The following is a 25,049-nucleotide window of genomic DNA, read 5'->3' on the forward strand; positions in this document are numbered from 1 at the left end:
ATCATTTGGGGTTCACACATTATAGTTCACGTTGCTTACAAAAAAGTTCTATGCCCGTTGTCTCCCTCTCCCGACGGAGATAAGTCATTACAACAGATGACAAAAATACAATGAAGACGTCCGTTTCAGACCAAAAACTACATTTCCCTGCTGCCAGTATGAGACGTGGAAAGGATATCCGGTGTGAGTGCTGCCCAAAGTTGCCATGTCCGCTTATTATAAGCGGCTTGTTTTTCTGTCAAGTTGCTTGCTTAATAAGGGCTGTTTATTTGGGCTTGCCTTGTTTCCAAATTAATCTATATTTTCCACGGACCCCCATCATCTGAAAACATTTTCTGCCAGGGACATAGCCTCCAAAATCTGTGTTGTTAAAATGTTTCGAAAATATAGACCGCCGAAGTCTGACGTCATTTACACATCCTTTGTTTGTCTACCTGGTTCGCAGTTTTCCACCCCCGTTCTGAATCCCATAGACGTATTTAATATCGCGTCAAATAAGAACTGTATTCCAAAAATAAACTACTGACCCCGGCGTGTTGACTCTTATGGATATGAAGCATCAACTGACGGTGAGAAAACGCTAATGTTACTTCCGCCGAATTAGTTACATTTTCGCCAGAAACAGACTGTATCAAATATAAGTGACTGACTATCATAAACGATAAAGAACCTCCTCCCTGACAATAACGCCGACACACGGTGTTTATTTTTGGACCACAATTCTTATATGAGACGATTCTAAGATGACCCAATGTTATTCTCCATAGAGAAATTACTTCCGCAAACCTGGGGATGAACGAGTCACGTCAGGACTTCGGTGCTCTATATAAAATGTATTTAAAATGTCTTCAACATTTTTTTTAAAATAGCAGATCTATAAGCTCACAAAGTGACGCGATGTGAGCTTGCAGATCTGCTATTTTCAAATAGCCATTGTAGTACTAGGGCCTATGTTTGAAAATAAGGGCGAAGGGCGCGCTTCTTTGGGGCCTGTTTTCGCAGACCGGGTTGCTTGTTTCCCTCTCAAAACCTGGCAACACTGGTGGTCCCCCCCTAAAATGCTCGGCTGTTATTATTGAGTTCTTCCTGAGAAGTCGCATAACAATTCAACGATGGATTGTCGTTCTCCTTCAGCCTTTTAAACAGTCATGTGCTGTCTGCCCTGCAGTAGTTAAACCAGTCATGTGTTTGTTGAGATAAAAACGCAGTATATCCATACATATGCACACACACAAGAGCTGTTAGTTATTAGCATCATAGTGTTAGAGTAGTGAATGTAAACAATGAGATGGATGCCAGTGAAGGATCCCCGATGATCCATGGAAAAGAGCAGAGCAGAGCCAGGATAGAGAGGAGTGGGGTGAGTCTCTGTCTGTCTGTCTGTGTCTCTCTCTCTCTCTCTGAGAGAGTGTGTGTGTGTGTGTGTGTGTGTGTGTGTGTGTGTGTGTGTGTGCAGTGGTGGAAAAAGTACTCAAATTCTTTACTTAAGTAAAAGTACCAATACTGCAATATAAAAATACTCTGTTACAAGTAAAAATCCAAAATAAAAAATTTACTTGAGTAAAAGTACAAAAGTATTGGCATAAAAATGTACTTAAAGTACCAAAAGTAAAAGTACTAAATATTTGAAAATAGCCGATCTACAAGCTCACAACGCGTCGCCATGTGACGCGTTGTGAGCTTGTAGATCTGCTATTTTCAAATAGCCTATGTATAAAATAGGGCTAAAGTGGTTAATGTATGTTTCATTATATCATAGTTTATATCAGAAAAGTAACTAGTAACTAAAGTTTTCAAATAATTGTAGTGGAGTAAAAAGTACAATATTTGCCTCTGAGATGTAGTGGAGTAGAAGTAAAAGTATTGGAAATTGGAAATACTCAAGTAAAGTACAAATACCTCAAAATTGTACTTAAGTACAGTATTTAAGTAAATGTACTTAGTTACTTTCCACCACTGTGTGTGTGTGTGTGTGTGTGTGTGTGTGCGTGCGTGTGCGTAGATGAAGCTCTCTCTCTCTCTCTCTCTCTCTCTCTCTCGTACTGTACTTCAGTAAAAATGTTCAGGTATCTTTACTTCACTGGAGTATTTTCAGTACTTTTACTTCTACTCCACTAGATCTCAGACTAGGCAAATATTATACTTTTTACTCCCACTACAATTATTTGACAACTTTAATTACTAGATACTTTGCAGATTTAGATTATTATTAAAAAAAACATACATTAACCACTTCTTCAGCCCTATATACATTTTGGCCATTTGAAAATAGGAGATCTACAAGTTCACACATTGTGAGCTTGTAGATTTGCTGTTTTCAAAATATATTTTTATACACTTGTGAAATGGGACATTCTGCATAATGAGTACTTTCTACTTTTGGTACTTTGAGTACATTTTGATACCACTACTTTTGTACTTGTACTCAAGTACATTTAGAATTCTGGGCTTGTACTTGTAACTGTATTAAATGTAATGTATTTGTAAATGTATTTCTACATTGCAGTATTGATATTTTTACTCAAGTAAAACATGTGAGTAGCCTACTTCTTCGTGTGTGTGTGTGTGTGTGTGTGTGTGTGTGTGTGTGTGTGTGTGTGTGTGTGTGTGTGTGTGTGTGTGTGTGTGTGTGTGTGTGTGTGTGTGTGTGTGTGTGTGTGTGTGTGTGTGTGTGGATATACATATCTTAATGCGTCTCCTGTGTGTTTCAGCCTTCTACAAGTAGCGTCCAGGGTCGAGGCTCATCCTTGTCGCCGATGGAGTCTCTTAACACTCTGCCCAACTTTGAAACTGAGATAGAGACGGATGGACAAGGAAACTACTCTCTCTTCCCTGCGTTGGACAGCATGGCAGCTCTGTCAGGGACCTCAGAGACTCTGGAAAGGTGTTTCATTCAAAACAATGACTGTTCATTAGGGGTGTAACGATTTTTACAGCGATACGATACGCATCACGATACATTAGGGGTATTCAACTAGATTAGGCAGGGGGCCACAATTGTAAAATTACTTGAAGTCGGGGGCCACAAGACAAACAAAAAAAAAGAAGTTAATGATTTTACTGGAAAACGGTAAGAAATGTGTAACTGGTTGGTTAAACAGCCAGAAATGTGTTTTTTGTTTCTCTCCTCGCTTTATTAACTGATTTGAACTTTTTGAAAATGTAAAAGCAATAAAGAGACTGGATAATTTGTCCCAGTACCATTCTTTCAGGTGAATGATCTCACACATCAGTGTGTCTTATATTTCCAAGTCGATTTCCAAATAAGTAAACACAGTGATTCTCTGGCAAATACATGGACATTGTATTTGCATTTGAACACACATGGACAAACCTGCACCTTGACATGAACACAGAGAATACACACATTTATCGATAAACCAAGTGTAGTGATATGTAATGGAAAAGTAATTAAACCCCTCTTTCTCTTTTTTCTTCTTAAAATGGCTAAATACAACTCACGAGTACTGAGTATCGATAACATCGATTATTTGCATTGCAAAACGATTCGATACAAAGTCAACCGATACAATAGTTTGCTGTTTGCATATCGATATAGTAGATCGTTGAAAAAAATAACTATCGTTACACCTATACTGTTCATCCATTTTTATTAAAACATTCTCATTCCACATCCATGCCCAATAAATGCATTAAACAAACAGCAGTGTAAAAAGTATTACTGTTTTATAAGACAATCATTCTTATTTCTTTCATATCAGACATGATTTTGTCAAATAATTTTTCAATTTAACAACATTGTTCAACTGTTGGTAAAGTATTTTTTCCTAATGGCAGATCAATTTTCTTTTTTTAAATGATGATATTATTTGAAATTCCCATGTATTTTTCTGTTAGCAGTGAACCACAAAGTGATATTGCAGAGAAGCCAAACCTCACGTGGCTCGATGCTGCTCAGGTACTGTAATGTTTCTGAAGAGTTTGCATTTGAACACATTTTAATCCATGACCGGGAACGCATCTGTGTCATTTTAACATTTTCTTTGGCTATTTTTTTAAAAATCATGGAAGATTTATGCAAATCTTTGAAAAAAAATAAAATAATAATAATAATATATATATATATATATATATATATATATATGTGTTTTTAAAGCAAACATTTTTAACTCAGATCTTTGCTTCTGGGGGTCCCTGGAACAAATGGGAGTCCGTGAGATGGGGGTCCGTGGCCAAATACATATCATTTTGGGGGTCCTTGACATGGAAAAGTTGGAGCACCACTGATATAGCAACATACTGTTGGGATTTAGAAAACAATTTTAGATATGTATTTGGCCGTGGGCCCCCACCTCAAAATTTGCACCAGCCAGCCCCCCAGCCCCCCCCATGTTTTTCAAAAATAGCAGATCTACAAGCTCATAGCGCGTCACTCGGTGCTATTTTTGAATAGCCAAAGTATAAAATATGGATAAAGTGGTTACACAGATGCGTTCCCGGTTTGAATGGGGTAAGCTCACCTTTTCCACTGGAAAGTGGAAAATGCTGCCCATCAGTACTCATATTTCTCTATGTTTAGCTGTATGCTGTGTGTGTATTTCTTTATTTATCAATTGAACGTGGTCTGGTTCTGTGTAGAGAAGCAGATTACATTTATTACATAACAAGTGCTTTAATATGTAAAAGGAAGTGTGTCTTTTTAAAATGGTGTTAAAGGGTGAATTATCCAAAGTGATACTGTATCTGTGACAACTCTTTTTTTTATTTATTTTGTGGTATGTTTCTCCTTTTAGATCGTCTTGGAGGAAGCTGGGCGGCCGATGCACATTAAGGAGATCAAACAAAGAATCATCGACAGGGGCCTCGTTCAATCCAAGTACAGTCTTTTAAACTTGCAAAACTGCTAGATATAGTGTTTCAATCAGAGAAACCTTTCAAATTGTGCGGAAGAATAAGATGGTTTGACGGGTGAGACATAGTGACTGATTCAAGGCGACCCTAATGGGTGGCTCCTCCCACATGGCATGTGACCATGTTTCTCGGACGTGCTGTACACGCACCAGCGTTTGCCACCGGGGTCGTAGTAGTAACTTGACGACGCCCCCCTTCTGTGACGCGCGCGGAACTGCCTCTAACATGAGTGGATCGCGTTAAATCAGTGGTTCTCAAACTTTTTCATGTCAAGGACCCCCAAAATGATATGTATCTGGCCGCGGACCCCCATCTCAAATATGTTGTTCCAAGGACCCCCAGAAGCAAAGATTTGTGCTACAAATGTTCGCTTAAAAATATATATATATTCAAGGATTTGCACAAATGTTCACGATTTTTCAAAAATAGCAGATCTACAAGCTCATAGCGCGGCCCTCGGTGCCGAGCTATGAGCTCGTATATCTGCTATTTTTGAATAGCCAAAGTATAAAAGGTCAAAATTATTGTGATGCTATATTAACACATTTTGCTGGGTACCCCCTGGAACCCCCCCCCAAGGACCCCTGGGGGTCCCCGGACCCCACTTTGAGAACCAATGCGTTAAATAACTCCCAAACCCCTGCATTACCAGGTATCTCCGTGGTGTGCACCGTTAAGCGTCTTCTGACCCAGCGCCCGTTCGAGTTATGTACCGCAGTGGATCTCAAACATGTTTGGCTAAGGGCACCCATGTAAACAACTTTTTCATCCACGGCACCCCTGAATTACATTGTTACTTTACAGCATCTTACATGTATGTCATATTACGCTACGTAAATATGTAAATCTTTCCCCCTAAGGTACAGTATCCTCAAGTCACAAGGAAAACTTGAGAGACTGTCCGTTTCCATTATAGAACAGATTGAAAATAACATTCTACTTGACGCTTAACCCCAGCATCCCCATTCTGAGGGGAAACATTCGCCAAAAATAGCCGATCTACAAGCTTGTAGATCTGCTATTTTTGGCGCAGATATTTGGTGTAGACTGAAATAGAACGCACCGAGTACAGTGCAACTCGGGTCTGTTTTACAAAGTCAAATATGATCAAAGTATTCTGCGGCACCCCTGGACCTGCGTCACGGCACCCTAGGGTGCCACGGCACCCACTTTGAGAAAGCCTGATGTACCAATAGGGACAGAATCGTAAATTATCGCTCTCCCCCCCCCCATGCAGTTTCCATCATCCGGGCAGTGCTATCCTCATGGAATGAGACGCATGTCTAGGGGTGAAGCAGTCTAGGGGTGAAGCAGTCTAGGGGTGAAGTAGTCTAGGGGTGAAGCAGTCTAGGGGTGAAGCAGTCTAGGGGTGAAGTAGTCTAGGGGTGAAGTAGTCTAGGGGTGAAGCAGTCTAGGGGTGAAGCAGTCTAGGGGTGAAGCAGTCTAGGGGTGAAGCAGTCTAGGGGTGAAGCAGTCTAGGGGTGAAGCAGTCTAGGGGTGAAGCAGTCTAGGGGTGAAGCAGTCTAGGGGTGAAGCAGTCTAGGGGTGAAGCAGTCTAGGGGTGAAGCAGTCTAGGGGTGAAGCAGTCTAGGGGTGAAGCAGTTCCGCGTGCGTCACAGAAGGGGGCGTGCTACTACGACCCGGTGGGAAAGCAGGGCTCGCTTCTTGTGCCAATTATGTCAGGACAGCAGAGTCACTGCCCGTCTTTCGCCGCAGACTGAAAACCCACCTCTTCAGGAAACACTACCCTTCCTCTTCGCCTTGCCTGCTTGTTGTTAACTAGTTGTACGAACTCTTGTTTTATTATTGTATTGTTTTATTGAATCTTGTTTAGTCGATACACTTATTTGTTTTAGCTCGTGCTCATTTGATTTTGCTATTTTGTCTCATCTGTTTAAGAAAGTAGGTAGCTGATATATTGCACTTAGCTCTAGGTATACTCTTGGTTGCTTGTTTTAGCAGAAAATGCACTTAAGATTTCTGGTGATTAGTAGTTTCGTTCCCTACCTATGTTGAATGCACTTATTGTAAGTCGCTTTGGACAAAAGCGTCTGCTAAATGACTGTAATGTAATGAGTAATTGAGCTGTGCCACAAAACATAGTGGAGTTATACCACACGTGAGAAGAATTTGCATAAGTATCTGTTTTGATGGAGAGTTTAGGAGTCTCACAGTCTAAATCAGTTGGTTCTCAACCTTTTTCGGGATCAGGGCCCACACATGAAAACTGCAAGACCGTTCTCGGCCCATCCATCTGACCACTGAAGTATTTCAGAGCATGTTTGTTTTCAATCAATGGATAGTGTTCTGACTTGGATCAATGAAACTAACATGGTGTGCTTTAAGTTCTTCTTTATTGGTATCGCAACTCTTACATTCATTTTATTTTTTTGTGTTAATGTTATGTTATTCAAATCTTCAGTGTTCTGCCAATTACTTGGCGGCCCACTTGCAATATCCTCACGCCCCACCGGTTGAGAATCACTGGTCTAAATTGAAATGCCTTTCAACCCCGCCAAGGAAAAGGGGTGATGGTGTGTGGTGATACCGGATGTTATTACATTGAATAATACCTATAATGCTACCTGTTGTTGCAGATCTACAAGCTCATAGCATGCGCTTGAGCTTGTAGATCTGCTATATATTTTAAAAAAAAAGGATAATTTGTGCAAATCTTTGAATATATAATATTGTTTTACAGCCAACATGTTTAACTCTGAGCTGTGCTTCTGGGGGTCCCTGGAACAACATATTTTGAGATGGGGGGGGGGGGGTCCGCGGCCAAATACATTTGGGGGTCCTTGACATGGAAAAGTTGGAGCACCACTGATATAGCAACATACTGTTAGGATTTAGAAAACATTTTTAGAAATGTATTTGGCCACAGACCCCCATCTCAAAACGGTTTGTTCCAGGGACCCCCCCCCCCCCCCCCAGAAGCAAAGATTTGAGTTACAAATGTTTGCTTAAAAATATATATATATTCAAAGATTTGCCAAAAAACAAAAAAAAAGAGCTTGTAGATCTGCTATTTTTTAATAGCCAAAGAAATCTAAAAGGACACAGATGTGTTCCCGGATTGAATGGGTCTGTTTTAAATACTGACTTTATCATCTGTTCTCCCTGCAGTGCAAAGTCCAGCCTGGAAGCTGTGATGTACCGTGAGGTAAGACCAGTGATTGAGACGCTGTGTTACAGCACCCTCTGGTGTTCGAGTATAGTCTATTGCACTTCAGCAATGCATTTGTTTCTTCAGTTGATCCATGTTTCATGTTTTTTTTTAATTATTATTATTTTCTTTATATTTTACTCATCCCGTTTTTTTTTCTTTATTTAACTCAGCGAAAGAGATGTCAAACTTAAACATTTACCAATACACAGGATCTATTTTAATATAATCAATTGTGAACACTGATTTGCTATTAGAAAGAGGCTGAGATCAGATATGTCATTGCAGGTAACACGCGGGCATCTCCCATCTCCAGTGTTAAAGTGAATTACGTCCACAAGCCTGCCAGAAGCCTTTAATAGTGCAATCGTCTCACTGTACCTATTCTGACATTACACCATAATCTCACCTTGGAATTCAGTCTCAGTAACAGACTAATGGGACAGTTTTTAAAGGGATATAGTTCACCCCCAAAAATATTTTTTTTCCTATCGATTAGTCACCCCATGGAGACTTGAATTCATGGATAGCGCTGCCTACCGGTCCGCCGGTCATCAAATTATTGGCTTAGGAATGCGACGAAAACAAAAAAAATATCCATGAATTCAAGTCTCCGTAGGGTGAGTAATTGATAGGAACATTTTTGTTGGGGGGGGGGGTTGAACTATCCCTTTTAAGGCTTTGATGCACAAACCCTAAAACTGTACAAATCTGTATACATTTAGCTGGCTTCCAAGATTCAGTTCAGGCGCGCAGCTTTTTAGTCAGGGCTTTTCCCAACTCCATGCCCCCCGGCTTCAGTGTCCCGTTGTGTTTCAGACACAAAAAGGCAGCAGGAGATTCAAGAGGATTGAGAACAGAAATGGAGTCTTTGCACTGTTGGTGAGTTGTTGTCATTTAGGATTCCAAACAAACTGAGGCACACAGGGGGATGTTTTGGGGCAACTCTGCTGGACGGCACAGGGTCTTATGCAGTGGTGGAAAAAGTACTAAAATTCTTTACTTAAGTAAAAGTACCAATACTGCAATATAAAAATACTCTGTTACAAGTAAAAGTCCAGAATAAAAAATTTACTTGAGTAAAAGTACAAAAGTATTGGCATCAAAATGTACTTAAAGTACCAAAAGTAAAAGTATTAAATATTTGAAAATAGCCGATCTACAAGCTCACAACGCGTCGCATCGCGACGCGTTGTGAGCTTGTAGATCTGCTATTTTCAAATAGCCTAGGTATAAAATAGGGCTAAAGTGGTTAATGTATGTTTCATTATATCATAGTTTATATCAGAAAAGTAACTAGTAACTAAAGTTTTCAAATAATTGTAGTGGAGTAAAAAGTACAATATTTGCCTCTGAGAGTAGAAGTAAAAGTATTGGAAATTGGAAATACTCAAGTAAAGTACAAATACCTCAAAATTGTACTTAAGTACAGTATTTAAGTAAATGTACTTAGTTACTTTCCACCACTGGGTTATGAATGACTTCAGCCTCAAGTGTTGCTTTAAACCAGTGTTGATTTTGACAGCACATTTTGATTTAGTTTTAGTCATTAGTCTTTTGAATCAAGTTCCATTTAGTTTTAGTCATATCTTAGTCACCTGAAATGTTTTAGTTTTAGTCTAGTTTTAGTCGACTAAATATCATGCGATTTTAGTCGACTAAATCTACAGTTGATTTAGTCGACTAAAATGTATGTTGGCGGTGCCTTGATGGCGTCGTAATGCCTGATTTTACACTTGGTTGCATGCTGGAAATAGCCGATCTACAAGCCCACAACGCGTCGCGCCGCGACGCGTTGTGGGCTATTTTCAGAGCGCATACAAGCATAAAATGACTTGTCTTTCAGTTCTACTGGATCTCTTCTCCACTAGTCCCTCACTAAACATTTTAGTCTAGTTTTTATTTGTTGTTGTTGTTTTCGTCAGCGAAAAAAAGAAGTCGTCGAACTTTTTTCGGCATAGTTTTAGTCGACAAAATCGACACTGCTTTAAACACGCTTAAACATTTGAAAGCCGGGGAACATTTACAGAGAATCTGAACCCTGTTGCTCATGTTGTTGAGGGTGTTGCTGGGGGCATTGTCCATGGACAGTATATTTCCCCAAACTTTGCCTGTTGGTATGTCACAGCCACTGACTGACTAATAATGAGGAATAATCCTCCGCAGAGTTACAGTATTTTCTACAGATTAAACATAAGAATATGGTCAGAGATGCATTGATAGTAAGATAAGATAACTATTGATCCCAGAGGGGAAATTCTGGTGTCGTAGCAGCAGCAACAACTATAAGCAAGAAACAAGATGCGTGCAGGTAAGATAAAACATCAAATAAAGATTGTTTTCTGTGAATGTCGTAAGTTAATTTTTTTCTGTTATTTTCATATTTCTTATGCTCTAATTTTATTTTCGTATGCATCAAGGCATTCTTTTATATTTACCATCTTACTCCGTACATGTTCTCATACTGTCACAAAGGAGGCGTCAGTGCTACTGTATTTGAATCAGCTTTCTCTTTAGCTGCTTCCTCTGTCTCTCCTTTCTGCTTGCTTCCTTTCCCCACTTTTCCCTCCTATCTCACTCTCACGCTGTCTCTCCTTAATGTTCTCCCCCGTCATCTTACCAGACGGATGAGGAGCGTCAGCAGTCCCTAGCAGCCTTCCCCACCCAGTCTTTCCTGGGCTCCCCTCCCCAGACCACCATATCCAGCTCTGGCTCAGCCGCCTCCATGCCCGCCTTCCCCTCCCCCACCAGCTCCTCCGAGCACAAGCCCAAGGTCAAGAAAGTCCAGCGCAAAAACCAGAATGAAAAATACAGACTCAAGTACCTCAGGCTGCGCAAAGCTGCACGGGCAATGATATTTGTGAGTGATACTTGAAAGTTATTTTATATTGCTAATAAAACACAATTTATTACATAGTAGTGAATTATTTTCTGTTTAGTATTTTGTACACAATGGATAAAAAAAAAAAACTTTTCTTTTTACCTTAAGAAATGTCTTGCTAGCTTATCATGACTGTGAAAAATGTTCAAAATGTCTTGTCTTGTCTCTAATGAATTGCCCACAGGAAAATGCAGCCCTCTGTGATGAAGTTGCTCACCTAGAGGAGAAGTTTGTTAGAGCAAAGGAAGAACGCAGGTGAGAATATTATTACAATTATTGATTATGCAATACAATAGGGAGTTCCTGTGAAGCAATTTGATTCTTCATTCCAGTCTTGCTGATAATTTCCACAAAGCATTTAAATGTCAGAAAATCTATATTTGAATCCCATGATAATGATTATAGTGCTTGTTATGTTATTTGTTTCTTGTTACATACAAGTATGCAATATACATGGTTTAAGGGCCTCCAAAGCGCCCTTAAGTGCCCCCAGATGGGTGTTTTTTTTAGAAGTGTGTCTTGCATTTTTAGCTGGCAAAATAAAATGCTTTGGTTGGACATACAGTATGGCCTTAGTGCAAGGGCGAGGCAAGTGTGAGCTTCCATTGAGAAGGCAGGTTGAACTTGGTACCACAAGACCCTCGTCACAAGAGCCCAATTTAGAGGCCTGCTCACAGTAAGGCTTTATTGCTTGTTCCTTTAAAAAAAAGCACATTTTAAGTTCATACTGATTTCCAGATTTTTGCTGAAGTCATTGCTGCAATACCAGTCTGTGTCAGAGGGGGAGCTGTTGCCTACCCCCAGCACCAGTTCTGTGCCAGCGGTGGCCTTAACCTCTGGACCCTCTGGGACCTGTGTCCTCTCTGTGGATCAGAACCTGGTTTCAGGGGCGCCAACGCTTGAAGAAGGGCTTCAGAAGAAACCCAAGAAGGAAAGGAGAGAACGAGGCAAGGAGAACGGAAAGGAGGAGGGTGAGTTTTTTTTGTGCATTTTGATCCACACATCGTAAATAAGACTAAGTACATTATCAGAAGAAAGGACATACAGTGGCTAATTTAGATTTAATCATACTACTATGTTGCTTGCCGACAATAACTAATAATACATTTAATGATCTTAAACACTGTTAGTCATGAGTTGTCAGCGAGTGACATGGTCATACAATTAAATAGAAATGAGGCTTTATGATGCAAAACTCAAGTGCTAAGAACAGAATGTCCAACGTTTTCCCGTTCATCATTTCATGTGGTGTTCCTTCAGTTCCAAAGAAGATGTCCAAGAAGAGAAAGCTAACGGATGGTTCTCGTAAGCTGGTGCAGCCCATCGTTCTGGACTCGTCCGGCCGTCCTGTCTTTCCTATCGTACTGGGAGGACTAACGGTCTACAGCTTAGGAGAGGTCAGTGTCTCAGCTCTGACATACAGCCCATTTACTTCATTAATAACATTAAGACCGGGAACACATCTGTGTCATTTTAACTCATTGAGTGCCTGAATTATTTATGGCTATTTTTTTTGTTTTTTTGTTTTTTTCAAAAACACGTGAAACACGTTAATGGCACTCAATGAGTTAAGATGTCTTTGGCTATTCAAAAATAGCAGATCTACAAGCTCATAGCGCGGCACCGAGTGCTGCGCTATGAGCTGATGAGCTTGTAGATCTGCTATTTTTGAAAAATAGTGACAATTTGTGAAAATCTTTGAATGTATGTATTTTTTTTTTAAAGCGAACATTTGTAACTCAAATCTTATTGCTTCTGGGGGGAAAAACTGTTAAAAAAAACTTTGCCATAATCAGTGGTTTTCAAACTTTTTCATGTCAAGGACACCCAAAATTACATGTATTTGGCCGCGGACCCCCATGTCAAAATATTTTGTTCCAGGGACCCCCAGAAGCAAAGATTTGAGTTACAAATGTTCCCTTTAAATAAATACATGCATATTCAAATATTTATTTGCGCAAATGTTCAAGATCTTTCAAAACTAGCAGATCTACAAGCTCATAGCGCGGCTATGAGCTTGTAGATCTGCTATTTTTTGAATAGCGAAAGTATACAATAATGGATAAAGTGGTTACACAGACGTGTTGAATGGGTTGATAACGTTAGAATCAAGAAACGTCCATCGCTGTAGATATGTGTGTTTATTCTATTGTGCTAAACATACATCCAGACTTTACATCATAACGTCTGTGAAGGGTTAACAGAGAGAACATCATTTCCTTCATGCTAGTTGTGTTTGAGGGTGAACTTCATTTTGTCAGACTTAGGATCTTCTAGGTTTTTTTTTTTGTTAATTGCGTCATTGAACATTTTAATATTGAATGTTTATCTCATCATGACACATACTTCTTTTTGCTTGCACAAATAAATAAACACTATGATTTAACTCATTTAGACCCGAGGCCAATTTGAAAAGAAACGCTTTCTAAATCATTTTTTTTCCAGAAAATCTTCTATTTTCTTATTCAACAAATTAAAATAAATTCCTGTTGCTATATACATAGGGCCTAAAAGGGCCCAGATGCTTTCCCGGTTCTTAAAGGTATAACAACGTATAGGCTTTCCCGGACTTAACACACTCAATGGGTTAACACACTTGTCCATTGTTGTTCCAGATCATCACAGACAGGATGCTGTTCCATGACCAGTGTGCCATCTATCCAGTGGGCTTCTGCAGCACACGTGTCTTTGCCAGCATGAAGAACCCGGAGCAGCAGTGCCTCTACACCTGCCAGATCAAGGATGGGGGGGCTGGGCCACAGGTATACACATACCGTACGCCAGTGGTTCTCAAAGTGGGGTCCGGGGACCCCCAGGGGTCCTTAGTGGGGTGCCAGGGGGTCCCCAGCTAAATTAGTTAATAAAGCGTCTACAAGCTCATAGCGTGGCACAGAGTGCCGCGCTATGAGCTTGTAGATCTGCTTTTTTTTTTTTTTAAGAAATGTGCACATTTTTTTATATATATATATTTTTTTTAAAGCGAACATTTGTCACTCAAATCTTTGCTTCTGGGAGGTCCCTGGAACAAAATATTTTGAGATGGGGGTCCGCGGACAAATTTTCATTTTGGGAGTCCTTGACATGAAAAGGTTTGAGAACCACATACAGTGTTTTCTTTTTTTCATTGGCCGTTACCAAACGATGGGATGCCAAAACATGCTAGCATGTACTATGTAAATTCAGATCAACTATCAACATTCAGAACCAATAACAGACTTAATCTTGCTTGTAGATTAAATTCTAAGAGACTAAATCAATTAGTCTGATTAACCACTACTTCATTGTACAGTTGTAGTATATTGAGCGTGTTGGATTACTTATCTCAAGCAAGGTTCAATCTGTAAATTGATATTAATAAAATACTGAAATGAACTAAATCCAAATCCATTTTTCCTTGAAAATCAAACGGACCTCAGTGTGCTTTACAAAATGGTTGGCAGTAATGTCATATTGTACAAAAGATGCAAGACCACTGGTGTGTTTTTGTCTTTTTTTTGTTTTGTGCATTTCATAATGTCAGGCATTAAAAATTAAAAATGACCAACTTTGTAATTGCAACTGGTAGTATAGCTAGAGGTATCCATACCATGCAAGTTCACAGATGGTCTGTGTGTGTGTGTGTGTGTGGACACATACCTGTAGATTAGGCATGTAATGATTTATCGTAAATCGATTCAAATTGATTCTAACTGGTGACAATTTAAATCGCTTTAATAAAAAATGTATCGTGATGCAAACAGCAGAGGGCGCAATCGAGACAAGACGAAAAAAAAAGAAAATACAGGATTTTTGTAAGAGAATTGATTAAAAGAACTAGAAAGAGTGCTCCTCGGAGCACCGGTCTCCACCAGGTCAGGTACGTTATTATGGCCTCCTGGTGGCGCTATAATAGGCCAATGTGAAAAGAGTGCCATTTCTTCTTAGGACTTTCACGGCAAGCGGACACTGCATTCATGATTTGAGGCATTTTGTTCTAAAAATGTGTTCTGCTAAATTAGACTTGCTGGTGGCGCTATAACAGGCCAATGTGAAAAGGGCGGCATTTCTTCCTCGGCCTAGTGGCCTCGGCCTCAAATCATGAACTGCGTTCATGATTTGAGGCATTTTGTTCAAAACGGACTAGTCCTGCAAACTTTGGATTAGCTGTTCACAGACGAACGGACGGACGGACGGACGGAGAGGGTGCAAAACATACTCTCTCGCCATGCCTTTCGGCCTGGCGGAGACACAAATAGATTTTACATTTTAGTCATTTGCTACTGTATTGAAAAGAGGATACCAGAAAACACAGTATAGTAAAAAATTTAAGAAGAAAAAAAATCGGTCATTTCGGTCAATAATTTTGTGTTTAACACATCGACCGCCAGAGGTTAATCTCATAATGTACTCACCAGTGCCAAGGTGTTTTTGTTGTTTTTTTGTTTTTTTCATGTCGCCATAGATCTTGTTAAAATCCTTAAGATTGAGCTCTACACGGTCTGTTTACATCCGCGAGATCTCCCTGTATCTCCCAGTGAAGATCGCGTGTCAAACGGGGCATCCATGTTTGAGTTAGAGCGGATTACGTTAAACAGTGAAATGCAAGGAGAAAAAACTACAGGAAGAGAATTGAGTTTCAGTTTCGTCTGTAGAATGGGAGCGGGCGTGATCGTCAAAACCGGATCCCAAATAATTCTATTTCCTGTCATCAAACCGGAAACGGAAGTGGATCAAAAAAATTCCGAAAGTGCACCCGGACCGCGCATGCGCGAAAAGACCGCAGCCCGTAGGACTACGGGCTCGGCGCTTAACCGTTGGATTTAACGGCCCGTAGAACTACGGGCCCGGCGGTAAATGTGTTAAGACCTGGAACGCATCTGTGTCACTTTAGATTTCTTTGGCTATTCAAAAATAGCAGATCTACAAGCTCATAGCGCGGCACCGAGTGCCGCGCTATGAGCTTGTAGATCTGCTATTTTTGAAAAATCGTGAAAAAAATTAAATTAGATTTTTTTTCAAAAAACTGTTAGGATTTAGAAAACTTTTTTTAATGATCGCCTCAGGTCTTAATTAAAGGGTTAAAAAATCGTGAACCTAGTATCGCGATTCGAATCGTATCGCGAGTTGAGTGAATCGTTACAGGCCTACTGTAGATACACAATCAATTTATCTCGCAGGGTAGGGTAATACATATCTAAATCCTACCGCGTTTTCTGTGTGCTCGCTTTGAAACTATTTGCATATAAATGTATGTCCACAGTTTGAGATCGTGCCAGAGGAGGACCCTCAGAATGCCATCGTTGCCTCGTCCGCTCTGACGTGCCACTCTGATCTACTGAAGGCCATTGCATCTGTCAGGTACCGCCGTAGTTCACCTCACAGATGACTGTACGTTGTCACACTATTAGAGCAGCGACATTCAACTGGCGGCCCGTGGGCCAAATTCGGCCCGTGGGCAGTTTTCTTGTGGCCTTGGAACACATTCCATGCTCCCAAAAAATTATACTCATCTTGGATGGTTGGTTGTACAGGATGACCATTTGGAATGTTTTTCATAACCGTTAACCACAACTTGTTAATGGTTAATAATTGAGGGGCCATTGTGTGCTGTGGTACAACATGATGTCCATTGTTATGTGCTATAGGTCCTATAGGACGGTAATGGTCTGTGCCGCGCTCATAGCTTGTAGATCTGCTATTTTTGGAAATAAATTGTGAAAACGTGTGCAAATCTTTGAATATACATGTTTAACTCAAATCTTTGCTTCTGGGGGTCGCTGGAACTATAGTATAATAGTATAATAGGAAAGACACTTTACTGCTCCAGGTCTCCTTCTAATTGACTGCTACTCCAGGTCTGTATTTGACCGTGCAAGCATGTTGTGCCCAAGACAAAACCTGTTAATACATAGATGATGCTCTGTAAGCAAATTACAGTACATTCCATTTAGCTTAAAGCATTTTAAGCGAACATTAGTGAGGAATGCAAGGTGAAAATGCAAGTATCTCACATCTTGGATCTTACAGGCCTTTTTTTTTTTTTTGTTCAACACCTGTTACTTCCAGGTCCAAGCCTGTGAGCCCCATCGTGCCATCAGGAGCAGACTTCTTCGGGTTCTCTCACCCCACCATCCAAAACCTCATCCAGAGCTGTCCCGGAGCACGGAAATGCAGCAAGTAAGTTGCATTATTCTCAGTGTAAATATATGTATAATAAAGTATAGACATGTTTACGTGCAAGAATTCATCCTAATTCAAATGACATGAATCCTTTGTGCCGTCACCATAGCTACCAGTGGATTCGTTTTGAGGTCTGTCGTCCTGGTGACGGACAAGTCCCTCACAGTCTCTCAGAAGACGATGCCTCGGTCAACTTTGAGGCCTACCAGAGACACCAGGACTTCGACATTGAAAGTGTGAAGACAGATCACATCATTTCAGGTTGGTCATATATTAGATTTGTGTGTTATTATGGATAATATACTTTTAACCACACGTTTGGTTTTGCCTACATCAGCTGTTGTGTGTACTTAAAGATGGCTGGGCAATATATCAAGGATTTTGGATATCATAAAGTGTTGTCTTTTCCTAATTTTAAAGCATTTCCTGAACTTACCTGACTGTCCTATTATTTCCTTCTTCCCACTTAGTGATTATATAGGCATTACTGATCTCATTGAGTAAATATTTTGTGAAAGCACCGATAGTCATTACCATGTATCGCTAGAGGTATTTGGTCAAAGATAGTGATATTTGACTTTGTCCATTTGGGCAGTATACTGAGATCATAATAACTTTGAACCACGTTCTGCTGTAAACCTGAGGCTCTACTTTCTCCAGGACCAAAGTCCCAGTCTCCTGGCTCCTCACATCAACACCCTCTGACATCTCCCGGCATGAAGGCTTCTACCTCATACTTCAGCTCCTGAGCTTCTGAAGCCGTGAAGCTCTCCCCACTTTGCAAACGTACTCAAATCTCATCTCATTTGTGTCTTCAGCATGTTTGGGGATGAAAGACGAGACATTTACAATAACAATTTGACCCACAACCTGGAAGAGTTTCTTTACCTATAAATTGTCCAGTTCTAATAGAACTTGGGATCTTTCAGGACGGATGTGTTCTACTTCAAACTAATTCACTATGAACCTGTGAGTGTAAGAGCTGACCTTTTGGATGTGTAGAACACAGAACAATAGTAGATCCTGACCGATCCTGTAGGCAGGGATGAAGGATTCATCAATCAATGAAGTTATGCCACTGTGCCTCGTGCACATCACTCACTGTGCACGTATATGAACATGACAGCAGACAAGCAAGAAAACTGGTGGACTTGTACTGTGCATTAATGAGCCTGTTGTAACGTATATGGACATGCTAGCAGACGAGCAATAAAGCTGGTGGACTTGGACACAATGGGAATGAGACACCCAAATTTATATTTGTAATTGTTTTTTTTAATGCACCACCACCCGCAACCAATCTTTTAATCAGAATCCACCCACTGGTCTGCAGATAATGTAGAATTGGTCATAAAGATATCATACATTGATACCTTGAATATCATACCTTGTATGAATATCATTCATACAAGATGTCATGTTATCCGATCGGCGGCCATTTTCTATTATTATTTTTTTTTTGTAATGTATCAGAGTGCAATACACCTCCCAACCAGTAGTGTCGCATAGTTGAAAGCATCGGAGAAAATTTGGAGAAAATGGCCGGCGATCGGATTAAAAAGCTTTTTATTGAACCAATACGGAATATACAGGTAATTAGACTTTTGCTGGCTCAACTTGTTACATCCGTGGCATGGGGGTCAGTCAGCACTTTATATTTGAAATCTGAACGTTTATGTACATGTGAGAGTTGTAAATGTAAAAGAAATCGAAAACCAGGAACAATCGGTTCCATGACACTTGTGACAGACGAGCGTCATGTGAACCATGACTACAGCTGGTGTAAAGAATCAGCTGGTGGCTCCATGTGGAGAAGACATGTGGTCTTGAAAGTTAAATCCCCATAAAAGTAGTTGTGTAAAGACACGGGTGTAAATGGTGCATTTATATAGCGCATTTATCCAAAGTGCTTTACATAGATTGTGCATTACATTCACCCATTCACACACCGATGGCGGAGGAAGCCATACAAGGCACCAACCTGCTCATCGGGAGCAATTAGGTGTTCAGCGTCTTGCTCGAGGACACTTCGACACTAACTCTGGGGGAGCCCGGGATCGAACTGGAAACCTCACGGCCGCTCTACTGGCCACTCTACCCCTGAGTCACTGCCGCCCCGTACTGCAAGAGACTTGTGTTTATTCTCAGACCGGTGCGGAAGAACAAGTACGGAAGGCACTGAGAGACAATATTAGGCAGCAGCTGCGGAAGCCCAACACAAAATGCGAAACAACACAATACAATACATTGCAGTAGTTTTCATAAGGAAAGTACTCTACACAAGAGAAGATAACCCAGCATAGGGAAAGTAAGTTGTGGATATCAATATGATTCCTCCACTAGGAGGCAGTAGAAGCTCACCTTCTCGTTATACTGTATTATAGATTGTACAGGACTATTAATTCAGTGAGGATATCCTAAATGCCCCCCCCCCCAAAAAATAATAATAATATTGGCAAAACACAAATATTTTATGATAATATAACATTAATAATACATTAAAAAGTAAAAACAAAGCCATGGTATTCTTTCTTTAAAATCTTGAAAAAAACAGTTTTCATTGTGATACATACTGATATAAGAACTTAAAGTAGGCTATACTATGTTAGTTCCATTGTTCCAAGCCGGAAAACAATCGATTAATTGATCATTAAAATGTCCATGCTCTGTCCAGATGCATCTGTCAGATGGGCTACATGGGCTTTCATGTCTCTAGTCTGCCAGACAACAACACAACCTTTACAAACAAATCCATCCACTTTCATGTCCCAACAGGAGACATAAAGTAAAGTGTAAGATATCCTGATGAAGGTCTTCAGATCAAAGCGTTGTGTATCCCATTAAAATTTTCTTTTTGCATTTATAGACAGCGTGGATGAGTTTTGTTCTTCTACACCAATGCATGTAACATAATCTAATCATCAGCTTATCAAGCTTACATTATCTATTCAGTGAGACAGACAAATCAGACGTAAAACAAATGTGTGCACTACAATTTACAATTTAAAGGAATTTAGCAGACACTATCCAGAGCAACTTACAAAGTGTAAGTGTAAGTCGCAAAGTGAGAACGGCTGAGTGAGTCACAACATGCTTTAGCTGTCCAACTCCCATTTTAGTACAGCACACCTGTCACACACACACGCACACAGTCAAACAATAGTTAACTGATAGTTTGAAATGTTACCATAGAGTTAGACATCAGTTTCCGTCAGCCTGCAGTCTGTAAACACAATAAATCGTATGATGTTAACAATACTTTTTCTTCCTCATACTTACTCAGATGATTATGAAGCTTTGGCAAAAGGTCAATAAGGAAGATATTTTCTCTCACGCTTTCACTCAGGTTTATTTTCTTTTTTATTTCATTTTTTGTCACTTCCACTTTCTTTCTCATGTCAAAACCTGGGATCCAAATGCACCCTTACAGGTCTATAACTCTCAGCTAACTCAGTCCTTGAAATTAAAAAGTTTGAGAACCACTGTTCTAGGCAGGGTTCAGGCAGGGGTGTAATACAGTAAAATAATAATATTAATAACTAGAAAATGTGCTCCTCGGAGCACAAGTCTCTGCCAGCAGACCCGTGCTATTTTAATCAAACGGCTTTGCCGTAGGGATATCTGAATTTGATCTTTGACTTGTTGTGCTTCCACCATGTACTGAGCTGCCAGGAGATAGTCTATGTCTTTAGCAAAACGTACCCTTGTGATAAGGGTACTTTGATGGGTTTGCCAACTCTTCAAACTTGTCGTCTTGGTAGAATGCGCGTGGTTTTTGGTGTTCTGCAGGGGCGACTGAATATGTAGTGTCTGCATATTCTGGTTTGTTCAAATGCTTGTCTGTCTTCTTCATCTTCATTGTCTTGAACAGTTTCAGCAGTTGATTGGTGTGTTTGATCTATGTCAGTTTTCTCTAGTGCTACATAATGTATTTGATCAAGGTGGCCAATTGTTACAGTATTAAGACTTCGGCCTTGTTGTGGGATCAATTCAACTCTATAGTCCTCTTCTGTGTTACTGTTGTAGATGAGTATGCTTTCTTAGCTTTGGCCTTCTGCGCCTTTGCTTCTTCATCAGGTTTCAGACGATGATTTGCTGCTTCTTCAGTTTGCGTAATGGGAGTTAGTTGCATTGTGTGATCTCAGCTGTGATCTCTGTTTGTACTGGAAAGTACTGTTCCTGTCTGTCTAAGCTATTTATATATTTATATTACATATTGTGATGTCACGTGAAACTTGACCAAGTTAGGTGTTCTCAGAGGGACACACACACGCACGGACGGGTGATTTGTACTGGAAGGTACTGTTCCAATCAAGACTGATTGATCCTGTCTTACCTCACTTCTTGAAGTGACACACCTATTTATAGGATTTTATTTCGTCATGCGTCTCACTAGCCAATCAAAAGCATTGGTGACAACATATTGTCACGTCTCACGTGTCACGTGAAGTTTGACCAATGTTAGCTTGGCTAGGGGGGGGGGGAGACACACAGCGGGACAGAACGAAAACATACTCTCCACCTCCGGCGGAGACAATAACAATAACAAAACATGCAATTTCTATAGGGCTTTCCTAGATACCCAAACTCGCTTTACAAAACAAATCAAACAAAACTACTTTCTTATGAAAAATACAATGAAAGCTAAACAATAATTAAAAGGTAAAGGGATTTCAATGATTAAAGACAAGGTTCTGATACACAGACATTGTTCGTCATATGGTTAATTTAATGTGGGAGGGACACGTTTGGCGGTGTTTTGGGTGTCAAACGAACTTTAACACACTAGATGTCATTTCCAGTATTCTGGTGCATTTTAACAGGGAGTTTGATTACCCAAAAATCTGGAGAAATTCAGGATTCATTTCAATTCAGGAGCCAAGAAGGAGACAGCATAAAAATTCTCCCGCTAAAATCAGGATCGAGTGTTGCCAGGTATGGACAGTGTTTCCCAATTTACTTGTGACCCCCAAAAATGTGTCTCTGTCCTCCATCATCATATTATGCTCATCATAATATGTGTTCCCTTTAATGGAGCCTATTCCTCAAAACCTTTTATCTCAATACGTTTAGAAATCAACTCTCAAATGACACCTTATGCAAACTCAGGTTAAGGATGTGGCCATGTTAATCATAGTGTGTTTTTGAGTGGTGCTAGCCACTCCAAGGACTGACTTTGTCCGTGTGTCCGTCCGTACGTCCGTACGTATGAGCACGGCCTCTCTGTATGTTTGAGCACAGCCTCAACAGCTGCGGCTGATTGCAACACAAAGATGCAACCAGTTACACTAATTATACACACACACGCACACACACACACACACACTTTTGAGTAAAAATACTTAAAATGAGTAAAAATACTTAAATATTAGTACAGATACTTTAAAGTTCCTAAACTGAGTAAAAATACTTAAAATGAGTAAAAATACTTAAAGATGTTATAATGAGTAAAAACACGTACAAATCTGTAAAAACATTTTAAAGTACTTAAAATGAGTAAAAATACTTTGAAGTCATCAAAGTCTGTAAAAAGTAACTAATGAAATGAACTCATGAAAGGCACCACTCTCTTCACACTGGGTGTGATTTTTTATTGTACAACAAAGATGTATGTTTAAGAGATGGGTGAGCTTATCATTCACATTACTGTAGGTACTAGGAAATGCACCCTTTGACTTGTCATAGATGGTAAACAGGAAAACACAGAAACACCTGAAAATGAAATGGAACTTGAGTAAACCACATAAATCCTAACAATTCCAGGCATGTCATAAGATAAAAGGTGAATATTGGTTAAAACATAATAATAGTTACAGGACCATTGTTCTCTGTTCCCTTTGATTAGACTTGTGTGTTCTACCACAGTTAACACTGCTGAGAAAAGCTCCCATGAAAGTAGAGGAAGTTTACATAAGGTTGTGTTCCTCAAGCATTCTCACATTTTTTCAACCTTTATTTATCCATGGGAAAGGTGACTGAGCACAAACCCTTGTTCAACACCACTGAAAAGGTAACAGTGGTGTGACTCGTTTGTTTTTGTCTGCTAAAGTAAGTGTTAAATAGCTCTAGATTCCCTAGTGAAGTCTCTCCAGCTCTTTATAAGCTGGGAGGTAATTTGACAAAAATCATCATCATTGTGCACTTGGTGACAAGTTTTTGATTTTTGGCATGAGGTTAGGTATAGGCATAAGGTTTACAAAAACCATCGCAAACGAGTTGGGCTTGCCCCCTAGTCAGTATATGGTTAAAACCCCAAATAGTTGGTTTTTCAATGGATTCTCTTACTATTGGGTATGCTAAATAACATAGGGAACATTCTGGAATCGAACTTCTGGAAAGGCATCATTTTCAAGATGGCACATATTCCCTCCCAGGTATTTTAAGCTTTATAAGCATCCTGACACAGATGAGTTTTGAGTCCAGTTTGAAAATGGGAGGCAACAAATTGGAGTTAAAAGACCTCTTAAAGTCTTATGTCAAAGAAATGTAACTTTTGTGCTGTGCTGTACGTCATTGCCATTCACATGGGTGGTTGTTGCATAATGCATTGCACGCATGTTCGTGCACAGTATGTTATACTGTACTGTACCTTTGCAATTAATAAACAGGTTTCTGCACATCTATAAACGCAGAACTCTTTACATTATCTAGAATGCATCCTTCTGGCAATAAAGGTCTTATCTTAAATCTAGTTTGAGACACTTGAGGTAACGTGATCACCATCACACGCTGCAGCTCATGGCTCTAGCTGACTAATCAGTTTATTAATCTCAGCTGTGCATGTTTCTTTTAAAGTGGATTTGCACCCTGAATGCGCACACAATAATGTTTGTAAACAAGAAACCTGTCTATACTGTACAACGTCTGTGTTGCCCACAGAGAGTGAAAACCGAGAAGGTAGAATACAGTAAAAATCCTCTTAACGAAAAACGGTTCTGGGTTATATAAACAATACGTATATTTTTCATTTCAAAAATAAAAGAGTGGGGCGCTCCCCCAGTCGAATGGCGACCTAGGCTATTGCCTTCTCTACCTCTAGGCTGGGCCGGCTCTGCATCAACAGGGAAAAGCACAACATGAGTGTTGAGTGCAGTTCATCCATTACATGCCATCTCCCTCAATTTGTCGCTACCTATTTTTGAGTTTAGAGTGGACTCCAATCACCCAATAGTGTCCCGGGCTGAATATCATGATGCTCAACTCTCAACTAATGGTTCATGAAACGCATCATGAGAGCTCGCGCTCTCTCTCTCTCTCTCTCTCTCTCTCTCTCTCTCTCTCTCTCTCTCTCTCTCTCTGAACTGTCCACAGCCCTCCTTCTAAGACGAAAGTAGACATGGTCTAAATGGTCCAATCTTATAATGAGCATAATGAGGACCTATTATATGAAGACTAAGTGTAGCTATGAGTTCTGGGTGGATTTTGACCATCACACCAAATAAAGAATTCTCCATGTACATCCATTAGCTCTACACAGTCGTATGTTTCATTCAATCACTAAAGAGCCTCCAAGGCTGAATGTCATGATGCTGTGACTCTCAACAGATTGCTCATGAAATACATCATAAGAGCACGTGCCCTTATCAGCCATGTACTCAAATCTAACAGCAAAAACCTTTCCATACAAACACGGAAACACTTTCACCATGCCAGCTTGGCTCTACTACTCTTCTCAAAAAGACCCTTCGATGCCAGGGTCACGTGCACAGGACACATTTAAATACCTACTTCCTATTTCCTCAAATCCAAAATCAAAGCCTGTGCAGCATAGAGGTCTGCCACAGATATTATCCTCTCAAACATCAAAATGCGTAAATGCAGTATGAAGCAGTAGGGGGAGACAGGGAACAAAAGTAACAGGGGGCAAAAGTAACACACTCAGGGGTGGACTGGCCATTTGGCGTACCGGGCAAATGCCCGGTGGGCCGCGGGCCAGTGGGCCACTGGGCCCAGTGGGCCCGTTTTAGG

The 25,049-nt window shown here is 40.2% G+C and overlaps 1 protein-coding gene across 2 annotated transcripts; it reads left to right on the top strand.

Annotated features, from left to right (window-relative positions):
* Nucleotides 1-1,066: 1,066 nt before the first annotated feature.
* Nucleotides 1,067-18,533, top strand: tbrg1 (transforming growth factor beta regulator 1). Of its 2 annotated transcripts, none has more exons than XM_080429483.1 (15): nucleotides 1,067-1,360; nucleotides 2,712-2,884; nucleotides 3,859-3,919; nucleotides 4,755-4,837; nucleotides 8,002-8,038; nucleotides 8,861-8,923; nucleotides 10,665-10,901; nucleotides 11,107-11,177; nucleotides 11,661-11,893; nucleotides 12,183-12,319; nucleotides 13,538-13,684; nucleotides 16,162-16,259; nucleotides 16,968-17,078; nucleotides 17,191-17,342; nucleotides 17,742-18,533. In XM_080429483.1, exons 1-15 carry the CDS (start codon nucleotides 1,289-1,291, stop codon nucleotides 17,828-17,830), a joined length of 1,764 nt encoding a protein of 587 aa, XP_080285609.1. In that variant the 5' UTR covers nucleotides 1,067-1,288; the 3' UTR covers nucleotides 17,831-18,533. The 2 variants fall into 2 exon arrangements, with proteins under 2 accessions (XP_080285609.1, XP_080285610.1); XM_080429484.1 differs by having other exon boundaries at nucleotides 3,862-3,919.
* The last annotated feature ends 6,516 nt before the right edge of the window (nucleotides 18,534-25,049 follow it).

This window comes from Gymnoscopelus braueri (genome assembly GCF_963280865.1).
Source record: "Gymnoscopelus braueri genome assembly, chromosome: 5".
Taxonomy (NCBI): domain Eukaryota; kingdom Metazoa; phylum Chordata; class Actinopteri; order Myctophiformes; family Myctophidae; genus Gymnoscopelus; species Gymnoscopelus braueri.

Coding starts and splice junctions, on each gene's coding strand:
- tbrg1 (XM_080429483.1), top strand. CDS start 1,289: ATGGATGCCAGTGAAGGATCCCCGATGATCCATGGAAAAGAGCAGAGC. Junction 2,885..3,858: donor ACCTCAGAGACTCTGGAAAG/GTGTTTCATTCA, acceptor TTTTTCTGTTAG/CAGTGAACCACAAAGTGATA. Junction 16,260..16,967: donor AAGGCCATTGCATCTGTCAG/GTACCGCCGTAG, acceptor TGTTACTTCCAG/GTCCAAGCCTGTGAGCCCCA.